Raw genomic sequence first — 24,522 nt, forward strand, 5'->3', positions numbered from 1 at the left:
AATATTAATTGTTCTATTTTGAAATCAGACATAAATATATATTGGTGGTTTTTTAACTCACTTTTAAAAATATATGTAGGTTATTATCACAAATGCTTTCAAAAGGAAACAAATTTCCAACTAAGAGAGAGCAAGCAAGACATTACTTGACATCTCTGGGAGGCCTCGATTATGTCAAGATCCATGCATGTGTCAATGATTGTGTCTTATTTCGTGGGATTCATGAGCTCGCACGAGAGTGTCCTGTTTGTGGCGAATCAAAATACGAAGTGGAGATGAAGTCAATGGATGTGCCTCGTAAGGTTTTGCGACATTTTTCGATTTTTCCATGTATAAAACTTATGTTCGTGTAAGTCTATTGGAAAGCTCATGTCATGGCATGCTAGTCATCGTTCAAGTGATGGAAAATGGAGGATCCCTGCAGACACACCAGCGTGGCAACATATAGATAATTTGTGGCCCATTTTCAAAGAAGAGACAAGAAATTTGAGATTTGGTTTAGGTATGGATAGAATCAATCCATTTGGCATCAAAAGCACATCATACAGTGTATGGCCAGTGGTATTATTGAACTATAATATTCCTCCATCCATGGCAATTAAAAAGGGACATGTAATGTTGTCCCTTCTGATTCCTGGAAAGCACAAGGTAAAAAACATGGAAATTTACTTAGAGCCTTTGATTGAAGAGTTAGAAATGTTATGGGAAGGTATTGAGGTGCAACATAAAAGTGCATCTGCATCCTCTAGAGATTTCACATTGAAGGCCATGTTGTTGTGGACCATGCATGACTTTCCAGGATATGGAGAGTGTTCAGGTACATGTATAGAACTCTATATTTGAAATTCAAGACTTGAATCAATTGCATTTTATTAATTCACTTGTTTTTTCAGGTTTAACCACGTCAAGATATCATGCATGTCCTATTTGCGGTCCCTCTCTAGTTTCCTCTAGGCCGACACGTTTAAAGAAGGTTATCTACGACAATCATCATCGATTTCTTCCTATTGACCATCCCAAATATGTTCTCCCTACTAATGGAATGACTCCACAATCTCTAACCATTCGAGATTGGAAGGAGAGATGGATTAATGCCGACAGCCACCCTCCACTCGGCATGAGTCGGTAAGAAGTGCATTTCTCTCGATTCACTTTAAAGTATTTAGCATGATGAATTTTTTACATAATATATTGTTTGTTTGTTAGGTTCTCTATATTTTTTCGTCTTCCGTACTGGACTGAACTCAAGATCAATCACCTGTTGGACCCCATGCACATATTCAAAAATGTTGTATCTACATTATGGGATCACTTGATAGGGGCTCGTGATTCAGTTAATGTAAGGGAGGATTTACGTAACATTGGTCGCATGAGACGAGCCTGGCCATGCATTGGACCCAGAGGAAAGATTGAGCTACCCCATGCACCTTGGATATTGTCAAAGAACGAGGAAAAAATAGTGAAGGAACAAATATATAGCTTTCGAACACCCATAGGATGTATGAGATGTCTCAAGGGAGCCTTCATAAAGAAAAAGAAAAGAGGTGTGGAGCAACTATCTGGTTTGAAGTCCCACGATTGGCACAAAATGATTCAATTAAGGGTATCTCTAACCATGAATATAGTAATTAGTGGAGTAACTATGTGTAAACATGAATATAGTAATTAGTGGAGTAACTATGTGTAAACTTTGGGGTATGATGACTTTTTCCTCAACTAATCATTTGATCTATGAATATTGTTTACATTCAGTTCGTACTTCCTACTAACATATCCCATTGTGTATCCAAAGATGTACGTGATATCATTTACAAGATGGGAGAGCTTGTGAGGTGTGTATACATTGTATTTTTTCATTATATATCTTTGAATTTCTACACAAAAATAAACAAGCACATCATACATCTTGACAGATACGTGAGCTCGAAGGAAATTGATCCAAACACATTGCAAGATGCTCGAGTATTATCTGTTGAGGTGGTTTGTTTGGTGGAGGAAATTTTTTCTCGATCCATTTTAACTACTTAATTACATTTACTCGTACATTTGATTGATGAGATCGCACTTTGTGGGGCAGTTCATGTAAGGTGGATGTTTTTTCTTGAGCGCTTCATGAAAACCTTGAAAGATTTTGTGAGGCAAAAAGCACGGCCTGAGGGAAGCATGGCTGAGGGTTGGTTAGTGCAATCATCCCTTGTTTATCTCTGAATATATTGCTGAAGTGGATCCCTCTCAACCACGACTATGGAAAGATGATGAAGACTTGAGGATGACCTCTATAGTACCTCAAGGAAAAGGAATGAGTAAAGTGCTAACAAAAGAAGAACTTCGTAAGTTAAATAGTTTTTGTGTGCTCAATAGTGATATAATGAGCAAATGGGTGACACTATACAATGAAGCAAGGGCAAGAAGAAAAAGCGAAAGACAATAATTTCGCACTAGATATGGACGTAATGTCTCATTTTCAGATCATCTAAATGCGCTCCCACGTCATATTGATATAGATTGGTTACATGAGGAAATGGAGAGAATGAAAAAAGAGGAGGAAATTAATATATCTCAAGAAGAGTGGAAATATGCACGAGGTTGCTTATCAAAGGTGAGACATACTATCAATTAATTTGTTTCTATAAGTTTTATTTTATATAAATAATTGACATGTTTGATCTTTTATCTTTTACTACTAGTGCACATTATTCAATGCACTTTGGTGTGAGGGTAAACATCTTCGAACTCAACATATAGATGAAAAGAGAAATACCCAAGATTGTGGTGTCCTTGCTCACTTCGAGGATGCCAATGGTACCATGGAAGGTTATTGTGGCTTGATCCAAGATATTCTGAAGCTTGACTTCAGACGATTCTTTATATATGTACTGGATGTGAAGTGGTTTAAAGAAGTGGTAACAAATGGTGAGCATTGCACAATTAGACGTCATCCAAGTGGTTTTGTAATCATTGACTCTACAAAATTTCACCAAAACAAGAATGACACATTAGTACTACCTCAACAATGCCAGCAGGTATATATGCAAAGGCTAATTTTTTTATATGTATACATGTGATACATGTACACAATATAATAAGTACTTAAGTTTTTTGCTTTTGTTTTTCAAATACAGGTTGTGTATCATCCAATGGTAAACAATAACCGATGGTGGTATGTCATCCCTATATCTAATCGTTCAAAACCAATATATGGTAATATTACCGACATGGAGATAGCAGATGACAATCCAACAATTAATGATGATGTGCATGATGACACTATAATGGATTATATGCGTGATATGGTACAAGATGAATCTCGCGAGGATGTTCAAGGAAACACAGAAGAAGACAATAATGTGATTGTCGATGATATTGATGAAGTTATTGAGCAATATAGCAACACATCTGATAGTGGGATAGACTTATTTGTTTCGTTACCTCTTGGTAGCATAGACCTAGAAGTAGATAGTTTAGCAAGGGCTGATCTCATTGAAGATGAGATGGATCATTCACTGTAACATACTTAATTTGCTTATTGATTCAATGTGTATTCCTAATTCTATGGTTTTTATCATGCGCACACGTGCATACTCAAGAATCAATAGTCAATTTTAAAGCTAAATTGAATTTTCCATAATAAAAAAGAAGTATCTTTTATCATCTTCAAGTACGTAGAGAAATTACGAGATACATATTGCAATGCTTGCTACTAATTGTAAGGTTTCTGTCGCTTGCCGCTAATTACTTATATCAGGCTTGTCAACTGGAGGAACTGCCATTCATTAAAGAGCAATGAAAAATTAATTATTAACTCTATTTTTTTAATTCAATGATTCAATGTGTATTCTTAATTCTATGGTTTTTATCATGCGCACACGTGCATGCTCAAGAATCAATTTCAGGTGGTTAAATAATTATTAACTTTGGTTTTTTAATTATGTGATTTGTTAATTTTAGGTGGTTAAATAATTGTGCATCTGCTGGCGCGTCTATATTAGCGTCTATTTGCACGGATATATAGACGCAAAATTCGCGTCTACTTACACGCACGTTTACACACACTTATAGACGCTGTGATAGACGCGCCCGACTTTGCGTGTCTAACATGCACGTCTATGCCTCGTTTCTGTTGTAGTGAGACTGGTCCTAGGTTTCGAGGAGGCGGCTAAGAAAATCCCCTTGGTGTAGGGTTTTCGCTACTAGCCTTGGGAGAGGTCTAGTGCAATCCATATTAACATGCTATTTTATTAAGATTCAATCAAAATCCGAAATCTTACAAATATAAATATTTCATTTCATGGTACATCAATCAATCCTTGAATGCACAATTTAAAATAAATTTTACCTTTGTAGGCAATCCCTATAACAATCCTTGGGTTCACTCTTGCCCTTGCGATTTTTCATAGGGTTTCCAAGTCTTGAATTTTTCCAACCTTCTTAGAGAACTAAGGTTCTCTCTTGTGTTCATCTCGTTTTACCTTGGAAGGTCATTAATTGTTTTTACAATTAGTTAGGGTTTTTCTTGCTTAACAACTTTAGTCTAGAGATCGACTCGATTGAAAAGTGATCAACCAACTTTTTGTAAGATTTCCTATGTCAACCCAGAAGAGCAAAACTTGATTTGATCAAGTACATCAATAAGATCTTATCATGATAGAGGATATCTTAATTGCTAATATATCTCTTAACAAAGAACTTTGAAAGATGAACGAGAGACTTTAGAGACTTTTTTGATGGATTTCCTTATTCTAGGTTTTTTACTAAGATTCTTTTTAGAGAATCCTCTTTAAGCCTTAGTTTTTTTGAAGGAAGATCTAATAGATCTTTTTCAGCAATCCTTTAGTAATTATTGTATGATCACACTATCCCTAATTCTAATCTATTTTGATTAGATCGTTCACCAATGGCCCATATACTAAGTATAACATCACACCTAAGCACCTAGATCCGTTTCGCGTAGAAATCTAATTGGCTAGATTTATTCCAATTTTAACATGACACTATCAAAGTTTAGCTTTACAAAAGAATATTTAAGTGGCTAAGCAAGAAGATTTATCTAGCAATTCAATGATGCTTCAACAAAAAGGTTAAACCTTTACAAAAGAGGGTCTAAGTAGGTAAATTATCAAATGAAAGAGAGAAGACTTATGTATCATTTTTAAAACTTATGTGTTATAGATAGAAGAGCAAAAATATTTCCTATAAGATATTTAGAATATAACATATATTTCTTATCAACCTAGCATTAAAAGAACCCAGTTTATCTTTTTCTAACCCTTCTATCTTTATCTAATAAAAGCATATTTTTCAAACATAAAAAACCTAATTAAATTTTCATATTATCAACTTAACCTAAAAATAAAGGGACCTTGGTTTGGTTATGCGGAGTTGGTGCATTGCCAACGCTTGTTGTTACAATTTCCATCATCACACTTACAGTTTCCATGCTTCTTCTCTTGGGGCCATCACTTGGTGAAGCTGCTCAGCTTCCTGTAGCACGCACTTCCATAGCTTTGATAGTCTTGAAAGAGCACTGATCATTGAAGCTTCTCTCTCCCTCACACATTATCATCGAGGCTGCCGAGTGTCGGCTTGGATGGCGGGGGAGCTGCCAGGTCTTCGTGCTGGGGGCGACGACGCCTTGCTGATGTCGTGGCGCGGGTGCATGGCGTAGGGACAGGTCGTAGTGGTGGCGATATTACACCTTGCTTCTAGCTTGTGCTCTACCATACATCATTTAATCTCCCACAAAGCTTTCTACATTGCCTCTCTCAGTCGTAATCTGCTATCATGAGCCACCCAACATAAATTAACACAGGCATACACTTCATCTCCCACTTATGAAATTAATGCTAGCATGCACCTACAATTTGCCAATGCACCACAACCAACACCATTTGAACAAATGTTTACAACCCTATCATCTTTGATGCTACAAATCAATTACAAATCAATCATACCAATCAATCCTTTGTGATAATGTTAGCCCATAAACAGGCAGACACATTACACACAAACAAAACAATTAGATGCAAATCCTTCATAGGACTTTCCATTGAAAATATATTGTCCTAGCTTGACCATTTCGATAATGTTTCCTATTAGCACACCTAGATAGAACATGAAAAAGCACTAGAAATCACAACCCTCTTAGAGGGCATAGTAGCCATTTGGTTTATCCAATAGCATCCAACAACCAAAACAAATTGGCAGGTACTCAAAGGAGTACTGATCAAGAATTTTGCACAATAGAATGTCAAACAAACAACATTGCAACATCTAGATAACCTCAAATAAAAATAGTATAAACCTATGGCCCAATTTATAATACGACTAAATCTATTGCTTTTGAGGGATGATCCTATGATACATGGAGACATGAAACTTTTCTTCCTATGGCCAAGAATGATACATGATCTTTCCTAAAGGGTTCATGATTGAGATCCTACAACATTCCACAATGCTATCCAAATAGCATAAAGAACTGAGGAAAACGCACAATTAGAACAAACTATACAAAGTAACATGATAGTGATACAAATACAATTTGACTAACCAACGCTAATGGAGATAGATGTCCAAAACCTACAATACAAGAATTGACATCCAATAGCCTCATCGAAACACAATATTTCCAACCAAAAATAGAAGAATACCCTAGCAAATGATTCATAGGGCAAACCCTAAGTGCTTCTATTGTAATAACTAGATAGACACACAAAGAAATGTTGCAAGGAATTACAAAGAGTACAAAATGCACATATCAACATAGTAAAAACAACCTCCTTTGCATCATCCACATAGAAAAACATGTAAGCAAATGGTCAATGGGAGCCACACGTTCATGTCAAGAAGACAACTATAAGCCTCCCATTATAAGACTCAACACCACCACATTATGTTGAGTGACCTTGTGGAGTGGTCAAAAATCAATGCAAGATATGTATGCCCCATTGTTTTTCTTTACTCAATGGGGTTGTGATCGTGAGTCACTTGTTGATCAGCTAATACTACGTTTCTTGAGCATTTCTTTGACGACTTGGTTGATGTGTTGGTTTCCTTGAGGAGACCTTTGGGACTTTGCTAACTTAATTGGATTTGTTGTGCCTATTTAGATTTCATGGCATACAAGTAAGTTTGTAAAGTTTGTTTTTGTGTTGTTGGTGAATAGTTTTGGATATGTGCCTTGTATTGTTCTAATTTCGGGTGCATACATCGATTAGTGGAGTGTGGAATTTTGTGTATTGAATGTGTGTATCATTATTCAACACATTTTCCTATTTCACAATAGAAGTGCAATAGGCCTGTCCATACAAGTGATATGAGTTATCGACAATAATCATATTGTTATAATTAGGTGCTTGTAAAATTGCATAGCCAACTTGTCCTTGACACTTAGACATCATATATCTTAGACCCGGGCCAACCATACAAGTCTCATTTGTTTCTAAACATACGTATCACGTATATTAAGACGTATATTGAATGCAGTGCGCAAGGGTCAACTATCGTTGTTCACAGTGCACATGATTGCATAAATTTAACGATATCACAAAGAGGAAGCGCCATTGATTTCTCCTAGGTTTAAATTACTAGTGAGAACCAAGCCAATAGGACGTGCTTTGCTCGTGATGCGAGAGGGAGAGGGCAGAAAATAAGAAGAAGAAGAAGAAGAGATTTTTGTAAGGAAGCGTCGCTCTGGTTTCCAGACTCTCAGCTGCAGGTATATGTACTCGAGAGAGTGAGCGAGCATATCTAACACGGCTCTCTCTCTCTCTCTCTCTCTCTCTCTCAATGGAGCCGACGCCTTCATCTGCGTCAGTGCCTGGATTGAATTCATGGAGCTTAGCGGGCAAGACAGCTCTGGTGACGGGCGCGACACGAGGCATTGGGTAGGTACTGTGCCGTATGAACGAGTGCGCCTCCTGTCGATGATACAAAGCGATCGATAGTCTCAGAGAGAGAGAGAGAGTGTGTGTGTGTGTGTGCGCGCGCGTGTGCGCGTCTGTCTGTCTGTGTGGACAGAGAGAGAGAGAGAGAGAGGGGGGCTTCATAGTCTGTACTGCATATTATCGATGACCCATGAATATATTAGAATGGATTGTGAAGAATGATCTTTAATGATGATGGTGGTGATGATGATCATGGTGTGTTAAATAATACTTAATTTAGGAAGGCGGTGGCGGAGGAGCTGGCGGCGCTGGGGGCGAGGGTGTACGTGTGCGCGAGGTCGGAGGGGGACCTTGGGCAGCGCCTGCGCACGTGGCAAGCGGCGGGGCTTCCCATCCACGGCTGCGTTTGTGACGTGTCTCTTCCAGACTCCCGTGAACACCTCATAGCTGCCGTCTCCCGCCATTTCTCCGGCAAGCTCAACATCCTGGTTGGTACCCACCCCTCCCTCTTTGTTTTTTTTTTAAAAATGATTTTTCTTTGTTTTTATTTTTTATAATTAAATTTAAATCAAGTCGCTACCCTAGCGGTAAGCCACTTGTTTTTGTTAACCCGGGTCCCAGAGACTCGGCTCTCTCTCTCTCTCTCTCTCTCTCTCTCTCTCTCTCTCTCTCTCTCTCGGCACGCCCTTCTTCTCCCCCTCATTCTAGAATGATTAATGCAAATTTTCAAGTTTAACGAGCATAATGTTGGCCCATTGGTAACATTAAAGATGTGTGAGTTTCATGAGGTTATAAGTTTCACGCCTCGGGGTTTGCTCTAGGATGGCTTACCCTAGGGGTCACTCAAGGATGGCTTACCTATATGGGGTGTTGCATAGTACCTTCCCGAAAAAAAAAGATTGGATCGAGAATAGTGGAATTATTCCTATCGCTTTAAAACTCTCTTTGCCTTTAAAGTTATTCTTATAGCCCAATATTTTTAACATCGCACACATTGTTTTTAGTAGCTATTATTTTTATATTTTTTTATTGAAATTTTTTGTTTTTTCATGTCAAATTAAAGTGTAAGGTAGCATGTCCAAATTGTATCTAGTTCTCGTTAGTACCTTGTTAATAGTCCCACTAACTTGATTGGAAAGATCATTGTGACCTTATAGACTCTAGAAAATAAAAGTGTTGACTTGCTAGCCTCAAATTTTAAGCTTTTGCAAAGGTTGGCCTCAATATATTATCATTTCTCCTTGTTGAGGATACATCTAGTAGAAGGTAATAGGACCACCTAAGAACATCTCAATCGATTAGTTACACACAAAAAAAAGGTTTGAGAAATAGAGAGAAGGTACAATAGATGAAGATCTTTCTTTAAAAATTTATCATGTTTGGTAATAAAGATCCAACTTGAGAGGTGATTATTAGCATCCTTTATAACAAACCCATCCCAAAGATGATAGACTAGAGAAGGCACTATTAGTAGTCACTTAGTTACCTCTCCATAAGCTGCACTATCCAAACTCCATAGGATGCATAAATTTAGATAGTTGATGGTCATTAGGTCTATTCATGCCAACAAAACGTCATGGCCTTGATCTAAAGGATCAACTTAAGGGTCCCTAAAATCCAAACTCTTCTTGCAAATAACAATCTAATGCTCATCTAAGATGGTCATGTTAAGAATCGCGTGGTGGGGGGACTTGCTTGAGCTGTTGTGCCAACCACACAGTGTATACACAAGAGGAAGCTCACTCAAGAACACAAGAAGAGAGATAAAATGTCAAAACGTTGTCTTGCTGGTTTTTTCATCTTCTTTTACACATAATACAATGTACACAAAGTATAGATAAGATACAACATAAAGGAAAGTGGTGCACTATGTCAAATAGTGCTTAGCTGACTACACTAGTCAACTAGCGCTATATTTATGCCAACTACAGGTAGGTGTAATAAACAAAATATAAGAATAAGTGATAAGTCAATGGCCATATGAGTATCATAATAACCACCGATGTGCTAAGTGTAGACGTGTGGACCCATCTAGCCAGGTGGTCCATCATCAATGACTGCACGTGTTGAGCTTGTCATCTCAACCGGTCACTTTGTAACCCATTAGAGACAAAAATTGCTAATACTATACTCGATTCATACAACATGGAAACTAATTCCATAGCCTCAAGCCAGACCAATACTCTACCACACCATCCCCCTAAATTAGTGATAGCTTGATTTTCATCCTTTTATGATAATAAGGTGATACATAATTATTTTATTTATTTAATTATTGTTTTCGCCCAACATATCCAATATCTTTATTTGCATAAGTAGTTTATATGAGATATACAACCATTATATATCTTTCTTAAATAGTCCATTCATTGATTGTACGTTTAAGCATGTACACAAAAATATTACAAACAATCTTTTGAACTGAGACTTTCAACTTGTCAATTGCTTTATCGCAATATGAATTATCTTTATGAGGTTAAAGCTTAAGCTTTAATTAAAAGCTTAATAATAGACCATGGCTTCTTCTCAAAATGAAAGTGATGATTCATGAAGGGGGGAAGACAAATTGAAAATCTTGGCCATCTATGCACCAAATTGCGCACGAAGTAGAGCGATTGAATGCCGAGAAATTCTTCTACAAGCCTACAACTTCAGTTTACCCCAGTACATTGAAGGTCCATATTGATGATTATAACAATGACAGAGAGAGGGAGGAGAAGAAGAGTAATTGAGATCAAATCCATGTCTGGCATTGTCTGTATGTCTTGACCAAGCTTTATGAGATTTAATTTTGCCTTCCTTGGAGAAAATCATCAATTTCTTGAAGGCGTCCTCTCTCCCTTGCTCCCCGACGACGTTCTACAAGGCACCCCCTTCTTGATGCAATGATCAGGCACTTTCTTTCATGCAATAATTATCTAGTTTGAGATTTCTCCTCAATCAGATCCAAATCAAGGTCATGATGATAATCGTGAAGGCAACGATCACAAAGTTAATTAGCAAAGTGATAGCATTGAGTGATTTTTTTTTGCATAACCAGGCTATTTTTTAAAAAAATATGATCATCATCATCATCATCTCTCTCATTTCCCTCTTTTAGGCCAAAAAGGCGACCTCCTAAATCACGGTTCTAGCAGGTTTTTCTCCAATTTTCTTTATTTTCTTTTTTCTCATAATCCATCATCACTCTCCAAAATATATTTGAGGCCATCCTCTAGTACCAAGCATTGCAATTTCAAGTGTGCCTGTGAATATGCAAACAATTGTGATGATTTATTTCTTGAAGTAGAAGTGGTCCTAGCTATTGAGACTCTGTGTAGTCTAGAAGGTTTAGTGGTAACACGGAAGAATGGAGAGATTTCTTCGACAGTGTCAAAATTCTATACATCCTTTGGAGTAGAATGCTCTTTTGGAATTGAAGTGGCACGCATTCCAAGACACGCTTAAGCTCTTCCAAACTGTTCCCAAACTCCATGTCTTTCTCATTGATCTTTGGTAGCTTTGTCAATAAGATTACCAGCAATGAGCTCAACAAGACTATAAGATAAAATTTCTTCCAACACACAACCATATCTCTAGCATTACTTCATGCTGAGCAAGATGACAAAGAGAAATCTTTATGTGCCAACTAATTGTCAATACTTTCCCTTGCCATCGTACTGCTTTGGACTTGCATCTTGCAAAACTAGCTACACCCCTAGTTATCTGAGTCAAGACCTTTGAATGTCTTGAAATTATTGTCCCCTAACAAAGCTTTAATCCCTCTCTCCATCTTTTACTTGCCTTGCAACTTATCACTTGTGCAAAGATTAGCAATAAACCCCTTTTTCTCTACTAGAAGTCCTAGAACACTATGCTCAATGTATCATCCTTCTTTTCCCTCTTGCTAGACTGTTGGACCATCCTTCATATAAAAAGATGGTAACAATGTATCAGATGCAAACAAGTTTATTGAAAATTTTGGGCAATTTTTAGCATGTTTCTATATGTTGTCAAGAGGGGGGTCGTGGGACCTGTCCCATCTTGCCGAAACAAAATGGCTGCAAAACCCAAGGGAGCCACACCCAAGACCACTAAACAACAACTCCATTGGATACCCAAATAGCCACTGCAACCCTAGGAGACAAAGTTGGCGCTACAGAAGCAAATGAACAATCAAGCCACGATGGGTGCCCAAAGACTTGTTGCATGCCCAGGGCTACTACGAAGGCAACAATTGGATTTGGTTACCCAAAACTATGAACGGCATGCGTGTCCCTCCATCTAGGCCCTTGAGCCCATCTCCACAAAACGACAAGCTAGTAAGGACTGAGAAACCAATTGATTCCATAAGCGCCAAACCATAGAGCCTCAACAAGTCTATCAACTAAAACTATAACCAAATGCTCCTAGACCATCTCAATCTAACACTCCTAATATCCCAACGGCTCCACAAGTGAAAGGCAATGCATCACCTAAGCCCCAAGACCAACCCATTGCACAAGTGGCCATTAAAGGCCCCACTAACCAACCCACCAAGATGGCATCCGTTCCTAAGTTATCCAATCCAACCTCTCGCAGGCCTCAAACCCTTCTACGAGTAAAAATCTATCCTTACATTGGCCTCAAACCTAACCACTAATACGGGGAACAACTTAGTCACCTGCATTAGATAATTGGATGCCACATTCACCACGCTAGCCAAGAGCTATGAACGGGTGGACTTAGGGCTCCTAAGCGAGCCATGAGTAGCAGATGTACGCTCCTTGCCATGCACTTAGGAAGAATCTGAATTCATGTTTGTCAAGATTCCCATGGTAGTCAAGGAATTGATCGCCATAGAAATCTCTTGAGAGCAAGCTTGCACATAATGACTGATCACATCCTATAGCAAGAGCAAAGTCTTTGCAACAAGCTAGGAGCTCGAAGAGCTGAAAAAGCTAGCTGGCTGTGACTCTTCTTTTTTGTGCAAATGGTATACTCTTCATCTCCAATGGGAACAAGAGGGCTGTCAAATTATGACCAATGCTAAACAGAGACAAGCAATCAAAACCTCCGAGTACGACCCAGCCTTTGTAGCTCCTACCTCTTTCAAAGTACTAGCTATTGGTCGCAATCGACTGTTAGAAGACCACATCACGGCCCACCCCTATTTCGATCAAATCCTGACTAAGGAAGAATTGCATATCACTAGTAGGATGGACTCTGGCGACTTCCTAATCACTGATGTCCTAACCTACATTACACATGTAGGTATTAGACATCATGACATGGACCATCACACCACTTGGAGTATAATCCAACCTTCTACAATTGGCTCATGATGATGAAGTAAACCATAGCATGCATGTGCTTCATGCCCTTAGCCCTTCATCTCCCAATCCTCGAAAGGATTTTTATCACTCCCAAGGGGGGAGGGGGTAAGGCGGAAAAGAAGACATGACTTGAACCTTAAACCAAACTTTTAAAAAAGCAAAAATGACTTATAAAAGTCAACTTGTACTTAAGGAAAATGAAAATTTTCATGAAATTCTGGGTGGAACTATGTGGACTAATTGAAGCAAAAATTTTCATTCTCTGTACTTGAGCACTTCATCTTTCCATAGCATATATTCATAACCCCCTCATCTTTTCACAAAAAGTTGTTTCAAGTAAACTAATAGTGAGTTGTTGCATCATGATGGGAACCCAAGATGGTTGGGCATGACAAAGGCAGCAAGCTCCCATTCATAGAAAAAGAGCATAACAAATACGGCCTAACAATGGAAGCAAGGGCCTTTAATCAACTTAAATTCAGAACTTAGAAAGTGTGATGATGAAAGAACAAGTGGTAAAATAGATTGTTGACCAAGGTAACCTTGGTAAATATATGGAAAAGGTCAACCAAGTTGTCGACTATAGCAATTGTGTGGAATTCTTGCAAACTTTTAATGCAAGCAGGAACCGTGGACCGTGATAGTGAGATAAGGAAGAGGAGAAGCGGAGCTGAGCCCCGAAATAGTGGAAAGAGCTCTAGGGCTAGTCAACAAGTTCGAGAGCCGGCCCAAAAGAGATGTCTATAGTATGCTAGGGATAGACAAGGCCCAAGTGTATATGAATGATGGAATTAGCCTAACCAACATCCTCGACCCCGACATCAAGCTATATGGAAAGACAATCCATGTTGTATTCTCTAGTCAAAGGTACAATGCCTTGATGAGCAGGATTAGAGTACCACTAGTTGAGAGCCTCGCGGCCAAGTCTCTAGACGAAATCCATTGGAATGGCTACATGCACAAACTATGGAAACCTTAGCAAAAGTGCTAGCCATAGGAGAGCCAAAGCAGGCAGGCGAGGAGTCTTAGGCTTCCATAGTGGAGACGACAAGGAAAAAGGCAAAAGCTAAGGCCTCCAATGTAGGTTTTGGAGGTGTGCTCACCGCCATCCTCTGAGAGGCTGTGGGGGACTTGGAAAGACAAGAAATGGTAGAAGAAACCCCCGAGTGCTCACCCACCCCACAAATCGCCCATGTAATCACCCAAAAAGAGTGAAGCTCCACCCCAAGTCCAGCAGCAACAAGAGGCCTCAAGCGAGAGAACCATTAGTGGGGAAGGGAAGGAGAGCTTAGTCCCATCGAGCCAAGGCACAAAAAGAAAAATCAAGTTGAGCATCTTAGGGAAAAGGAAGAAAACCATGGCAGGAGAAGACAATGAAGTAGAATCGACACAAAAGGAATCAAGAGAATTAGATTATGAACGGAGAAAGAAGTAGGAAGAGGAAGACGAACAAGTAAGAAAGGTGGAATTAGAAGATGAACGGAGAAAGAAGTAGGAAGAGGAAGAGGAACCAGTAAGAAAGAACACCATATTGCGGAATATGGGAATTTTTCATAAGTTTAGGACACGTGGTCAAATCTTTGGATTTGTCATAACTTGAACAATGTAACTCCAAATTGAGCACTCCATAGCTCAATCGATTCCATTTTTCAAGCGCTTTCCAATGATAGGTCACATCATATTGTTTTGAGAAACTTATGGGCATGTTATCTGAGTGCCACCTTTTTAGTATTCAAAAAATGGGAATTAGGAGATTCCCAAACTCACTAATATTGTGTTAAAGGTTGAAGAGGAGTCAAGAAGAGAGGAAGAGGAACAAAGAAGGAACCAAATACAAAACAAGGAAAGAATAAAAAGAGAAGATGAGTAAATGGCCCTAGCCTTGTGGTTGTCATTGATAGAGCAAGTCTCCCAACCTAAAGAACTCATAAGGAGAAGCCTAGGTGATGAGCCAAGTTCCAACAACTACATCAAAAGAAAGATCTCAAGGGCCCATTTTGCCGAGCAAGGGAAAGGCCCCCATGAACCCATCACCACTAGCCTCGATTGCCACGCCAGCCACCACCTAGAAGACCTCAGAAGGGGGAGTGGACCAAAGCAATGTGGTGGCATGGGTGCCTCGTGAACTCAATAAAGCAGCTTGGCCCAGCACCCAATGAGTAGAGCCCCGATAATAGGGACAAAGAGACCTGCTGCCATGGATGCAGAAACTAGAAAGGACCCAAAGAAGTCCAAGGTTAAAGCATCCACAATGTCTATGCCATTGGTCATACTAGTAGTGATCAACTACAACGAGTACATGTAGGAGCTCCTAGGCCAACTTGAAAAGATAAAGAAAGACAAGAAGGTGGTCATGGTGAAATTGGAGGTGGAAAAGGACACATTCACTGCCTACCAAACTAGAGAAGGCAAAACAAATAACTATCTATTAGAGGTAGGTGAATGACCTAAAGAAGGAATTAGAAGCAAAGAAGAAAATGGAGTTGGAGAAGGAAAAAGAAAGTGCAAAAGAGCTAGAAGCAAAGAAGAAAATGGAATTGGAGAAGGAAAAAGAAAGTGAAAAAGAGCTATAAGTGGAAAAGATAGAGAGAGAAATGGGGCTAGAAATGGACTTATCAAGCCTGATACATGGGCAAAAGGATATGGAGGAGCAATTTGAACAATTAAAGAACCTAGGAGAGGAGCTCACTGAGGAGTTGAAGAGGGTAAAGACATAAGCCCATGTAGAGTTCCAAAAGGAACGACTATTGAAGGAACTACAAGAGATTAAGGCCTAGAAGGACACGGAGTCAACTAAAAAGCTGATAGAGATGGAGAATTGACTCTTGGAGACCCTCAAAAGCAAGAACAGCTAAAAAAGGAGCTAAATCGCCACAAACACGACAAGGAAAAGATGTTGTCAATATGGAATGAACAAGAAGAGGTGGTGACAACACCGTCACAAGAGCTACAGCTAAGTTAAGGTAAGATGGAAGACAATGCGGAGACTTGGGAAGAGAGGAATCTTGGAAGAGTTAGGGACTTGGTTGAATGCCTTGCCCTAGTAAGAAGTAGGAGAATCATGGTGGTAGTAAGGGCTGAAGTAGTGAAGGCAGGGTTAGAGGTTAGCAACACACCTTCCTCAATACAGCACTTCATGTAACTCAGGCTAGGGATGATGAACCTGTGGAAGGGCTAAAGAGAAAGCGGGAGGTCTCAAGGAGAGCCATAAAATATGGGCTCCAAGAGCACCCCCCAAGAATAAGCACTAACCCAAGCCTAGCATAACAAAGGTAGCTTTTGTTGCAAGCGGGGCTCTCAGTAGAGTTAGAGCAACTCAAAATTAGAGAACAAGAGTACTGAGAGCAGCCAACCACAACAGTCCCCCATGCAAAACCACTAAGGGACAAAGGGCCCAGTTTTGAGCAACCTGCCGCGACACCGAGGTATAGCCTAGTGAATAGAGCCCTCCCCCACCTGTGACAATGGAAGCAGAAGGCCAATAAGAAGAAGTTCCTACCACTGTAGAAAGATTCGTCATGGCCAAAAGGAAACATAGAGAGTTGACTAACTTCACGAGGAGAAAGTTTAATGCCAAACCACAAGACATGCCCGATGTCTAGATGCGGAAACCGATGAACAACTGCCTATCAATTGGGCACTAGAACTAAACCATTGGGAGTAGTGGGAGAATGGGTGCATGCCATTTGAATTTGAATTCTTCTACCCTTGTGCCCTGAATCGAGTGCTACCACTTCAAGTGGTTGAAGGAACCATCGAGGTTGTAAAGAGGCTAGGAAAGTAGTGGCTAGACAAGAGGGCTAGAAATCTCACATTATGGAGAAGAGAGCCTTCGAGGTACTAGGATGATAAGGTCACGAAAGAGCCAAGAAAGGTCAAAGGCTATGAAGGCCAACCTAAATGGCATCGAAGAATCTGGGACACCAATTTTGAGATATGGATGGCTTTTTGCAACACACTACCATATGAAAGGGATGACCCCACCTACATGGCTTACCCGAGGTGCCATGGTGTGGATTTTGACCAAGGAAAGTATTGCAGGTATGACTTCCCTTTGATCTAGAATGTCAATGTTGCCACGCCCTGACCTTTGGAGCACAAGACCTCCAACCTTCCATTATCCACTTTTTGAATGAGTTCACAGCATGCCCAGACCCTTATTCCTTACCACTTGTAATTACCTCCGCCTCTTGCGAATTCTACTAAAACAAAAACCAGTAACCCAAGAAGAGCGCCTACCATCCCTCTATTTTGATATCAATGTAGGGATAGACAATTGTGCAATGACCCGCCTAATATTAAGGGCCGCTCTCTTGCCAACTTTTAGCATGAGCCTTTTGGAAGATATAAGTGATAGTAGGTTCTCAAAATGTAATCATCATTTAATCTCTACTACCCCTCTCAATGTAAGGATTAATCAAAGGGGCATACGTTCCTTAGCAAATCTCTTAGACCCCCCCTCAAAATGTAACTACTGATGAAGAGCATCAGGAGGAGGTTTAGTGTGCTTTCCTCCCAATGTAGCTGAAACAAAAAGAGAAAATGAAGAAAAGACCCACGTGAAGCAAAACAAGGAAGGAACAAAGAGCTTTCTCATGTAACATCAGTGTCACAAACAGTGCACCTAAGGGTTGTCAAGCTAGATACGTCTGGCGGCCTCAGTCGGTCGGCCTCGGTCAGTGGTCACCCTAACCCCCTAGCCCTCCACATCCCCCCACTTTGCACTTAGGGCATATCAAGGGCAAGACACACCAAGGGAGTTTGCGCTAGACATGTCTCCCTAATTCACACCCATAGCACCTCCCCTCATACACAAACTGGGTTCTCAAGTGTGGGCCAACACCACAGACTTTCCTAAGGTTTCGACCCAACTCCCAATTTCACTGGCACACAGACACCTTGCACTGCTCAGTGAGGTAGACATGCCCCCAAGTAGTGCACTTCCTTTTCCCTTTCAGGTACATTCGACAATCCATGACCAACCCTCGACTTTGGAGACCCCCGTCACCCACTCACTCTAACTCTTGGCCTCCACAACCTCACATCCATTTTGTGATGCTTCTTCTCTATGTCTAATATCCACAAAGCCCCATCATCAACCCATCTGGCAACTTTTTAACCACCTATACCTCATCAACAAGTACCTGAAGTGCCATGGGACCGGCACTCGGCTAGGAGGGGGGTAATGTTAACCCCAATGCAAAGAAAACAAAAAGAAAATTAAAACAATGCAAGGCAAAGCATAAAAAGATGGCCTCAATCAATTGAAGAAATAGGAGGAAAAAATGTCTTAAGTGCAAGAGCAACCTTAAAATTTCAAGGCAAGTGCAAAAGAGGAAAGACACATTTTAAATATTAAAAACACACTCTAAATTTTTGTAAAAGAGCACTATGCTCCCTCCTGTGTAATTTTTAAATGTAGATGAGCATGGTGAAGGAACAATGTAAATAGGAAGGGAATAAGGTAAGAGGACCTAGGCTAAAATAGCAGCTGCGGTCATATAAAAAAACGGATGGGTACCCAAAAGGGATTAGGGCTTGTATAAAAGGAAAAAAGTGAATAAAAAAGCTCATTCTTGTGTGTGGCCAAAACTAGCTCTCCTCTTCTTCTTCTTCTTTTTGTTCTTGCTTGCTTGAGCTTGTGCTTGAGAGAGCAAGTATGAAGGAGTGAGGGAGTGAGTGTGTGAGGGTGAGGGACCGTGGTGGATAAGCTCTCCATCTTCTCCTCTCTTCTTCTACTCTTCTGTTCTCTTATCTCATGCACAGCAATGGAGCTTGGAGCTTGAGGATCAAGCTTGATTTAGCTTGTGCCTTGGACCATGGAGCTACCGGAGTGTGCTTAAGGGAGGAGGCATCTCGATCAAGCATAGAGATAAGCTCACTAAACTCGTAGATGTGGGAGCATGTATGGCTATGTGAGAGGTAGCCATTATACTTGGCTTAAAATGCTTGAAGAATAAGTGGTTCGTGGGTCTTGACAATCGGGTGAAAAGCTTTCACAGTGGGATGAAAGGCAACCAAGAAAATGTGTCCTTAAAGTAATCGAGGTTCTTCAAGCCGCCACTTGTAAAAACATGGATCTAGGACATGGCTTGAGACGGAAGCTATGGAGGTTGGAAGAGAAAGAGTGAGTTCATGAAGACACTGACATGACTGATTGTTACACAAGTGAATTAGGTTCCAAGATGAAAGCTTGGACTCATAAACACAATCTTGTGTATAGATTGACAATTACACAGAGACTTTACTGAAGGACAAAAGTACTATGACATTGCATTAGAAAATAGAGCAAGTACAATGCTTTATAAGAACTGGATGGTAGCACTTCTCCTACTATGCATATGGGATTCTAGTCCTGAGCCCACATTGCTCCATACAAAGAGGCTAAGTAGCTGTGATTTCAGAAATCTCAACACCTCTCCTCAATCACAACTAGAAGTACAAATCGTATAGAGGCTTTAGTGAAAGCAACACCTGCAAAGTGTGGGCACACCATAGACATGGCAAAACACTAGAGGCTATTGCAAAAAAGGCTAATTGTGGGTACCACAAACATGGTGGACATCCAGAGGCTATAACAGGGCCTCACAAAGTGTACAGAGACTGCAGTACAAGGCTACACGAGGAGTTTACAAGTTTATGTCCGAAGCATTAGGGATAAGCAATACAAGGCTAAAAAAGTCTATCTGAATAGAAGGACTAATGAGGTGTGTCCTTTTCCCGATAGTCTTCTTCTTCTTTGTAAACGCCCCGAACAACGTAGTATGCTTAACAATTATGATATTTGCTTGTTTTCGAGATTTAATAGAAAAGAGAATGAACACTTAAAGCTGAAAATGAAAATTACTCACAAAATTACAGCCATAAAAATGTAAAAGTAATGGAGACAAGATTAAGGGTTGAAGATGGGCAACCCCCCCCCCCCCCCCCCCGAAGGAATGTATTTCTGCTCAACCCAAGTCCCTTAGGGAAGAGCTCAGTTACAATCAACCTGAGAGTGAGAAGAAGTAATTCTCACTCTCACAAGATCATGCAAAGATGTACAAACACACATGCATTATCTATTATGCAATGATAAGAACTGATTTCTTTACAGTATGAGAGAAGAAAAAGGGGAATTCAGCCTTTCTCCATTGTTGATCAGCAGTACAGGGATAGAGCTTGCTTCTTGTAGCTAAAATGGAAGAAAGAGCTCAAGAAGGAGGTGCTGTAATGAATTTACAGGCTTGCTGTCTTGTAAAATAATAGTGATAGAAGAGTGAATATGGAGGAATTTGATAATGGAGAAGTGGGGGATGATGATGGGGAGGGATGGAGCCAGTTTCTGGCTATCTGTGGGTTCTTTACATGAGTTTACAGCAAAGAAAAATGATGTTGAATGAAGAAAAACGAGCTCTTATTTATAGGAGAGGGGAGAGCTAGTACAAAAGGGGAAAGTGGAGTAGCACAAGACAAGTGTCCAGCCACATGTCATGAGATGTGACAAGTGGTGGGACACTTGGAAACTTGTGTGACAAGTGTCTTGACACTTGTCTCTTCTTTATGGCCTTCCTTTTTGGGTTGAATACTGTCAAGAATAGAAACAACCAAATTTAGTAAGCACAGTCAGAGTACAGAACTTACTATTTTTAGAATGACATCCCTATTTTTTAGGACTAGCATTTTTAGGCTAATTCGAGGCTCCTAAAATTTAGGGACCTCCTAAAATTTAGGGATCTCCTAAAATTTAGGGACCCCCCCAATATGGGTATCATATGAAAGCTTTTTCCGTGTACATCGCAAAAATGGTATCTGAATCTTCATGTGACTTTCCTATGCCAAGAAATGTGCATTTCAAGCTTTCATCCCACACATGCACATTATACAAGCATTTCATGATCATGCCATCTTGTTGATTGTAACTGTCTGTTCTGGTGGATCTAGCCCACACTTCAAGGCATCAATCCTTTCTGTGTGCGAGTCTAACCCTGATATGCGTGAGTTCTAGTCACAGGCGCCCAATCGGGTCATATAGGTGGAAGTGTGAACTATCTTTTCTCTAACCCACCGTGTGGGTCCACCATAACCTGTGACCACTCATCAGTGGCCAGCTCCAATGCACTTTTCTTTATATCTAATTAGTGCAAAGGAAATAAATTTAATAAATCATTATATAGATAAATTAATGAAAAAGGATACAAATTCAGTTTCTATAGAGTTGTGATAGCCCTCTGGCTTTTATTCAGCTGTCCTCAGCTGAAAATCTTCTTGATATTGTTGTAGAATATTTGGGTTATCCTTCATGAATTTTTCATCTACCCACTGTGCATCTGTGGTGGGTAGATTCTTGAATTTTAGCAAGAATTTTCGTGTCACAAGGCCACTTCTCGTGGTTCGATCCTTGAGAAACAAAATCTTTTCAGGTTCCAAGAGTTGCTCTGTTTCTTCAACTTCTGGGGGATCTTCAGTAATGGGTTCCTTTGGTTCCGGTCCTATGTAAGGTTTTAGCAAACTTACATGAAAAGCATTGTGTATTTTTCAATGAGCAGGAAGCTCAAGTCGATAAGAAACTTCATTTATTTTTTCAATCACTTTGAAGGGTCCAAAGTATCTACTGGAGAGCTTTGGAAAAGATGAATTTTGACCAGAACCTTGTTTGAGCCTGCTTTTATCAAACTTTAGCAAGACATATTGACCTTTTTCAAAAGCCAAAGGTCTTCTTCGTTTATCTGCTTGCTTCTTTTGTCGCTCTTGGGAAACTTTGATAGTGGCTCGAACTTGATCCATTGTGGTTTTTAAATCTGAAGCAAACTCATCAGCAGCAAAAAATCTTATCTTTAGTGCGAATAATTGGAGGAGGAATCACTTTACCCTGTACTATTTCATTTGGAGCTTTCCCTGTGGATGAGTGCACTGTATTGTTGTAAGCAAACTCCAATAATGGAAGATATTTCTCCCATTGTGACTTATGTTCACTAACATAAGCTTTCAACATATCCAAAAGAGTGAGATTCATCACCTCTGTTTGGCCGTCAGTTTGAGGATGAAAAGCTGAGGAGAACTTTAAAGTGGTTCCCAAATTCTCAAATAAAGCACGCCAAAAGTTACTTGTGAATTTGGAGTCTCTATCTGAAATGATCTCAGAAGGGATACCATGTAATCTGAAGATATGTTAAATGAAAAGTCTTGCAGCTTGTGCGGATTTCAATGTTTTATGACATGGAATAAAATGTGATTGTTTGATGAATCTATCAATTATAACCCAAATCATATCATGACCTTGAGGTGTTCTTGGAATACCTGATATTAAATCCATTGTGATAGATTCCCATAGATCTTTGGGCACTGGAAGAGGTTGCAACAATCCTGGAATCTTCTGCCTATCATATTTGGATTTTTGGCATACCAGACAAGCCTCAATGAGGTTATGTGTATCTCTTCGTAACGTTGGCCAATAAAAGTAGCGCTCAATTGCACTTAGAGTGGCTGACCTCCCTCTATGCCCTGCATAAGGGGGTTCATGACTTTCTTTAAGCACCTTTTGTCGAACAGGAAGAGTGACACAAAGGCGATTGTTCATGAGAAGGTAACCGTCTTTGATGGAATAATCTGGATGAGAACCTCCTTGCTGTAAATTTGACCAAATTGCTGCAAAAGCAGAATCTTCATCATAAGTATTCCTCATCGTTTGAAAATCTTCGTGATGAGCCACTGTAATAGTTGCAATGCGAGGCACTCTAGAAAGTGCATCAGCAACTACATTTTGTTTCCCTGGAGTGTACATAATTTGAAAATCAAACATAGACAATAAATTTTCCCATCTTGCATGTTTCTCCTGCAAATGCTTTTGAGTCTTGAAATACTTCAAGCTTTGATGATCGGTTTTAATAAGGAATTAATTGCCTAAAAGATAATGTTTCCATATCTTTAAAGCATGAACCACTGCTAAGAGCTCCTTTTCATAAATGTCATACCTTTTCTCCACATCATTTAGACGGCGGCTTTCAAAGGCTACGGCATGGCCTTCTTGATTTAGCACTGCACCAATACAATCACCGCAAGCATCTGCTTCCACCACAAATGGTTTTACTAGATCTGGAATAATAAGAACAGGTCCAGAAGTAAGAGTTGTTTTCAGCCTTGTGAAGGCTACCTTCTCTTTTTCCTTCCATTGGAAAGAGATCTTCTTCTTTGTAAGGTCATGAAGTGGAGAAGCCATATGTGCAAAATGCTTGATGAAGCGGCGGTAATAAGAACATAAGCCAAGAAACGATCGCACTTCATGTACATCACGAAGATGAGGCCATTCTTGGATTATCTTGATCTTTTCAGGATCCATTTGAATCCCTTCAGAAGAGATGACATGCCCAAGGTAATTTATTTTATGCATGAAAAATTCACTCTTTTTACCATTTACCAAGAGTTGATTTTGTTGTAGTAATTGTAGAACAATTTCCAAGTGTTGATGATGCTCCTCTTCATTCTTACTAAAGACAAGAATATCATCAAAGAAAGTACCGACATATTGTCGATGCTCTCTAAAGATGCGCTCCATCATTCGATTAAAGGTGGCTGGTGCATTGGTTAATCCGAAAGGAACCACCAATAATTCATAAAGACCGTATGAAGTGCGGAAAGCAGTTTTGTGTACATCTTGTGGTATTACCCTAATTTGATGATAACCACTCTTTAGATCAATGCGGCTGAAAACCTTTAAGCCTCCTAGACGATCCAAAATGTCATCAATTCTGGGAATAGGAAACCGATTCTTCACAGTGATTTTGTTGAGGGCTCGATAATCAATGCACATCCTGAATGTGCCATCTTTCTTTTGAACAAGAAGAACCGGTGAACAAAATGGTGAGCTACTTGGCCTAATTAGTCCACGGTTGAGTAGGTCTTCGACTTGCTTTCTGATTTCTTCTTGTTGAGGATGGCTCACACGGTATGGTGCTATATTAGGAGGAGAACTGCCCGGGATAATATCAATATGATGGTCTTCTGGCCTTTCTGGGGGAAGCTGATAAGGAAGATCTTCCAAAAAACAATCTTTATACTTTTCCAAGAGCTGAAGTTGCTCTTGGTTTTCAGCATTCATATTATCTTTTACATCAGTGACATAAAGCAGACAACATTGAACACAATCCTTAATTGCTCTAGAGACTTGCATATGGCTTACCATAGGTATGGTGTCTCCAGAAACTCCAGCTTGGATCTCGTACTTCTTGCCTTTGTTGGTGAGTTCTACCTTCTTTTTCTGAGAGAAGATGGTTGAATCTACTCTATGATTCCAGGGCATGCCAAGAATCACATCGCAATCATCAAGGTCTCCGATACAGAAGGTATCTTCATCACTGTAGCCTTGA

The 24,522-nt window shown here is 39.9% G+C and overlaps 1 protein-coding gene across 1 annotated transcript in view; it reads left to right on the forward strand.

The window, feature by feature from the left end:
* The first annotated feature begins 7,627 nt into the window (after positions 1-7,627).
* The window catches only part of LOC148020852 (tropinone reductase homolog At5g06060-like), a 30,125-nt gene continuing 13,230 nt past the window's right edge, over positions 7,628-24,522 (forward strand). Inside the window, exons 1-2 of the mRNA XM_087699472.1 lie at positions 7,628-7,883; positions 8,164-8,371. Coding sequence (XP_087555598.1) covers positions 7,786-7,883; positions 8,164-8,371 — 306 coding nt within the window. The 5' untranslated portion in view covers positions 7,628-7,785. The remainder of the gene's footprint in view (positions 7,884-8,163; positions 8,372-24,522) is intronic.

This window comes from Lygodium microphyllum, chromosome 18 (assembly GCF_053477565.2).
Source record: "Lygodium microphyllum isolate KBCC chromosome 18, Lygodium_microphyllum_v1.1.10, whole genome shotgun sequence".
NCBI classification, from domain to species: Eukaryota; Viridiplantae; Streptophyta; class Polypodiopsida; order Schizaeales; family Lygodiaceae; genus Lygodium; species Lygodium microphyllum.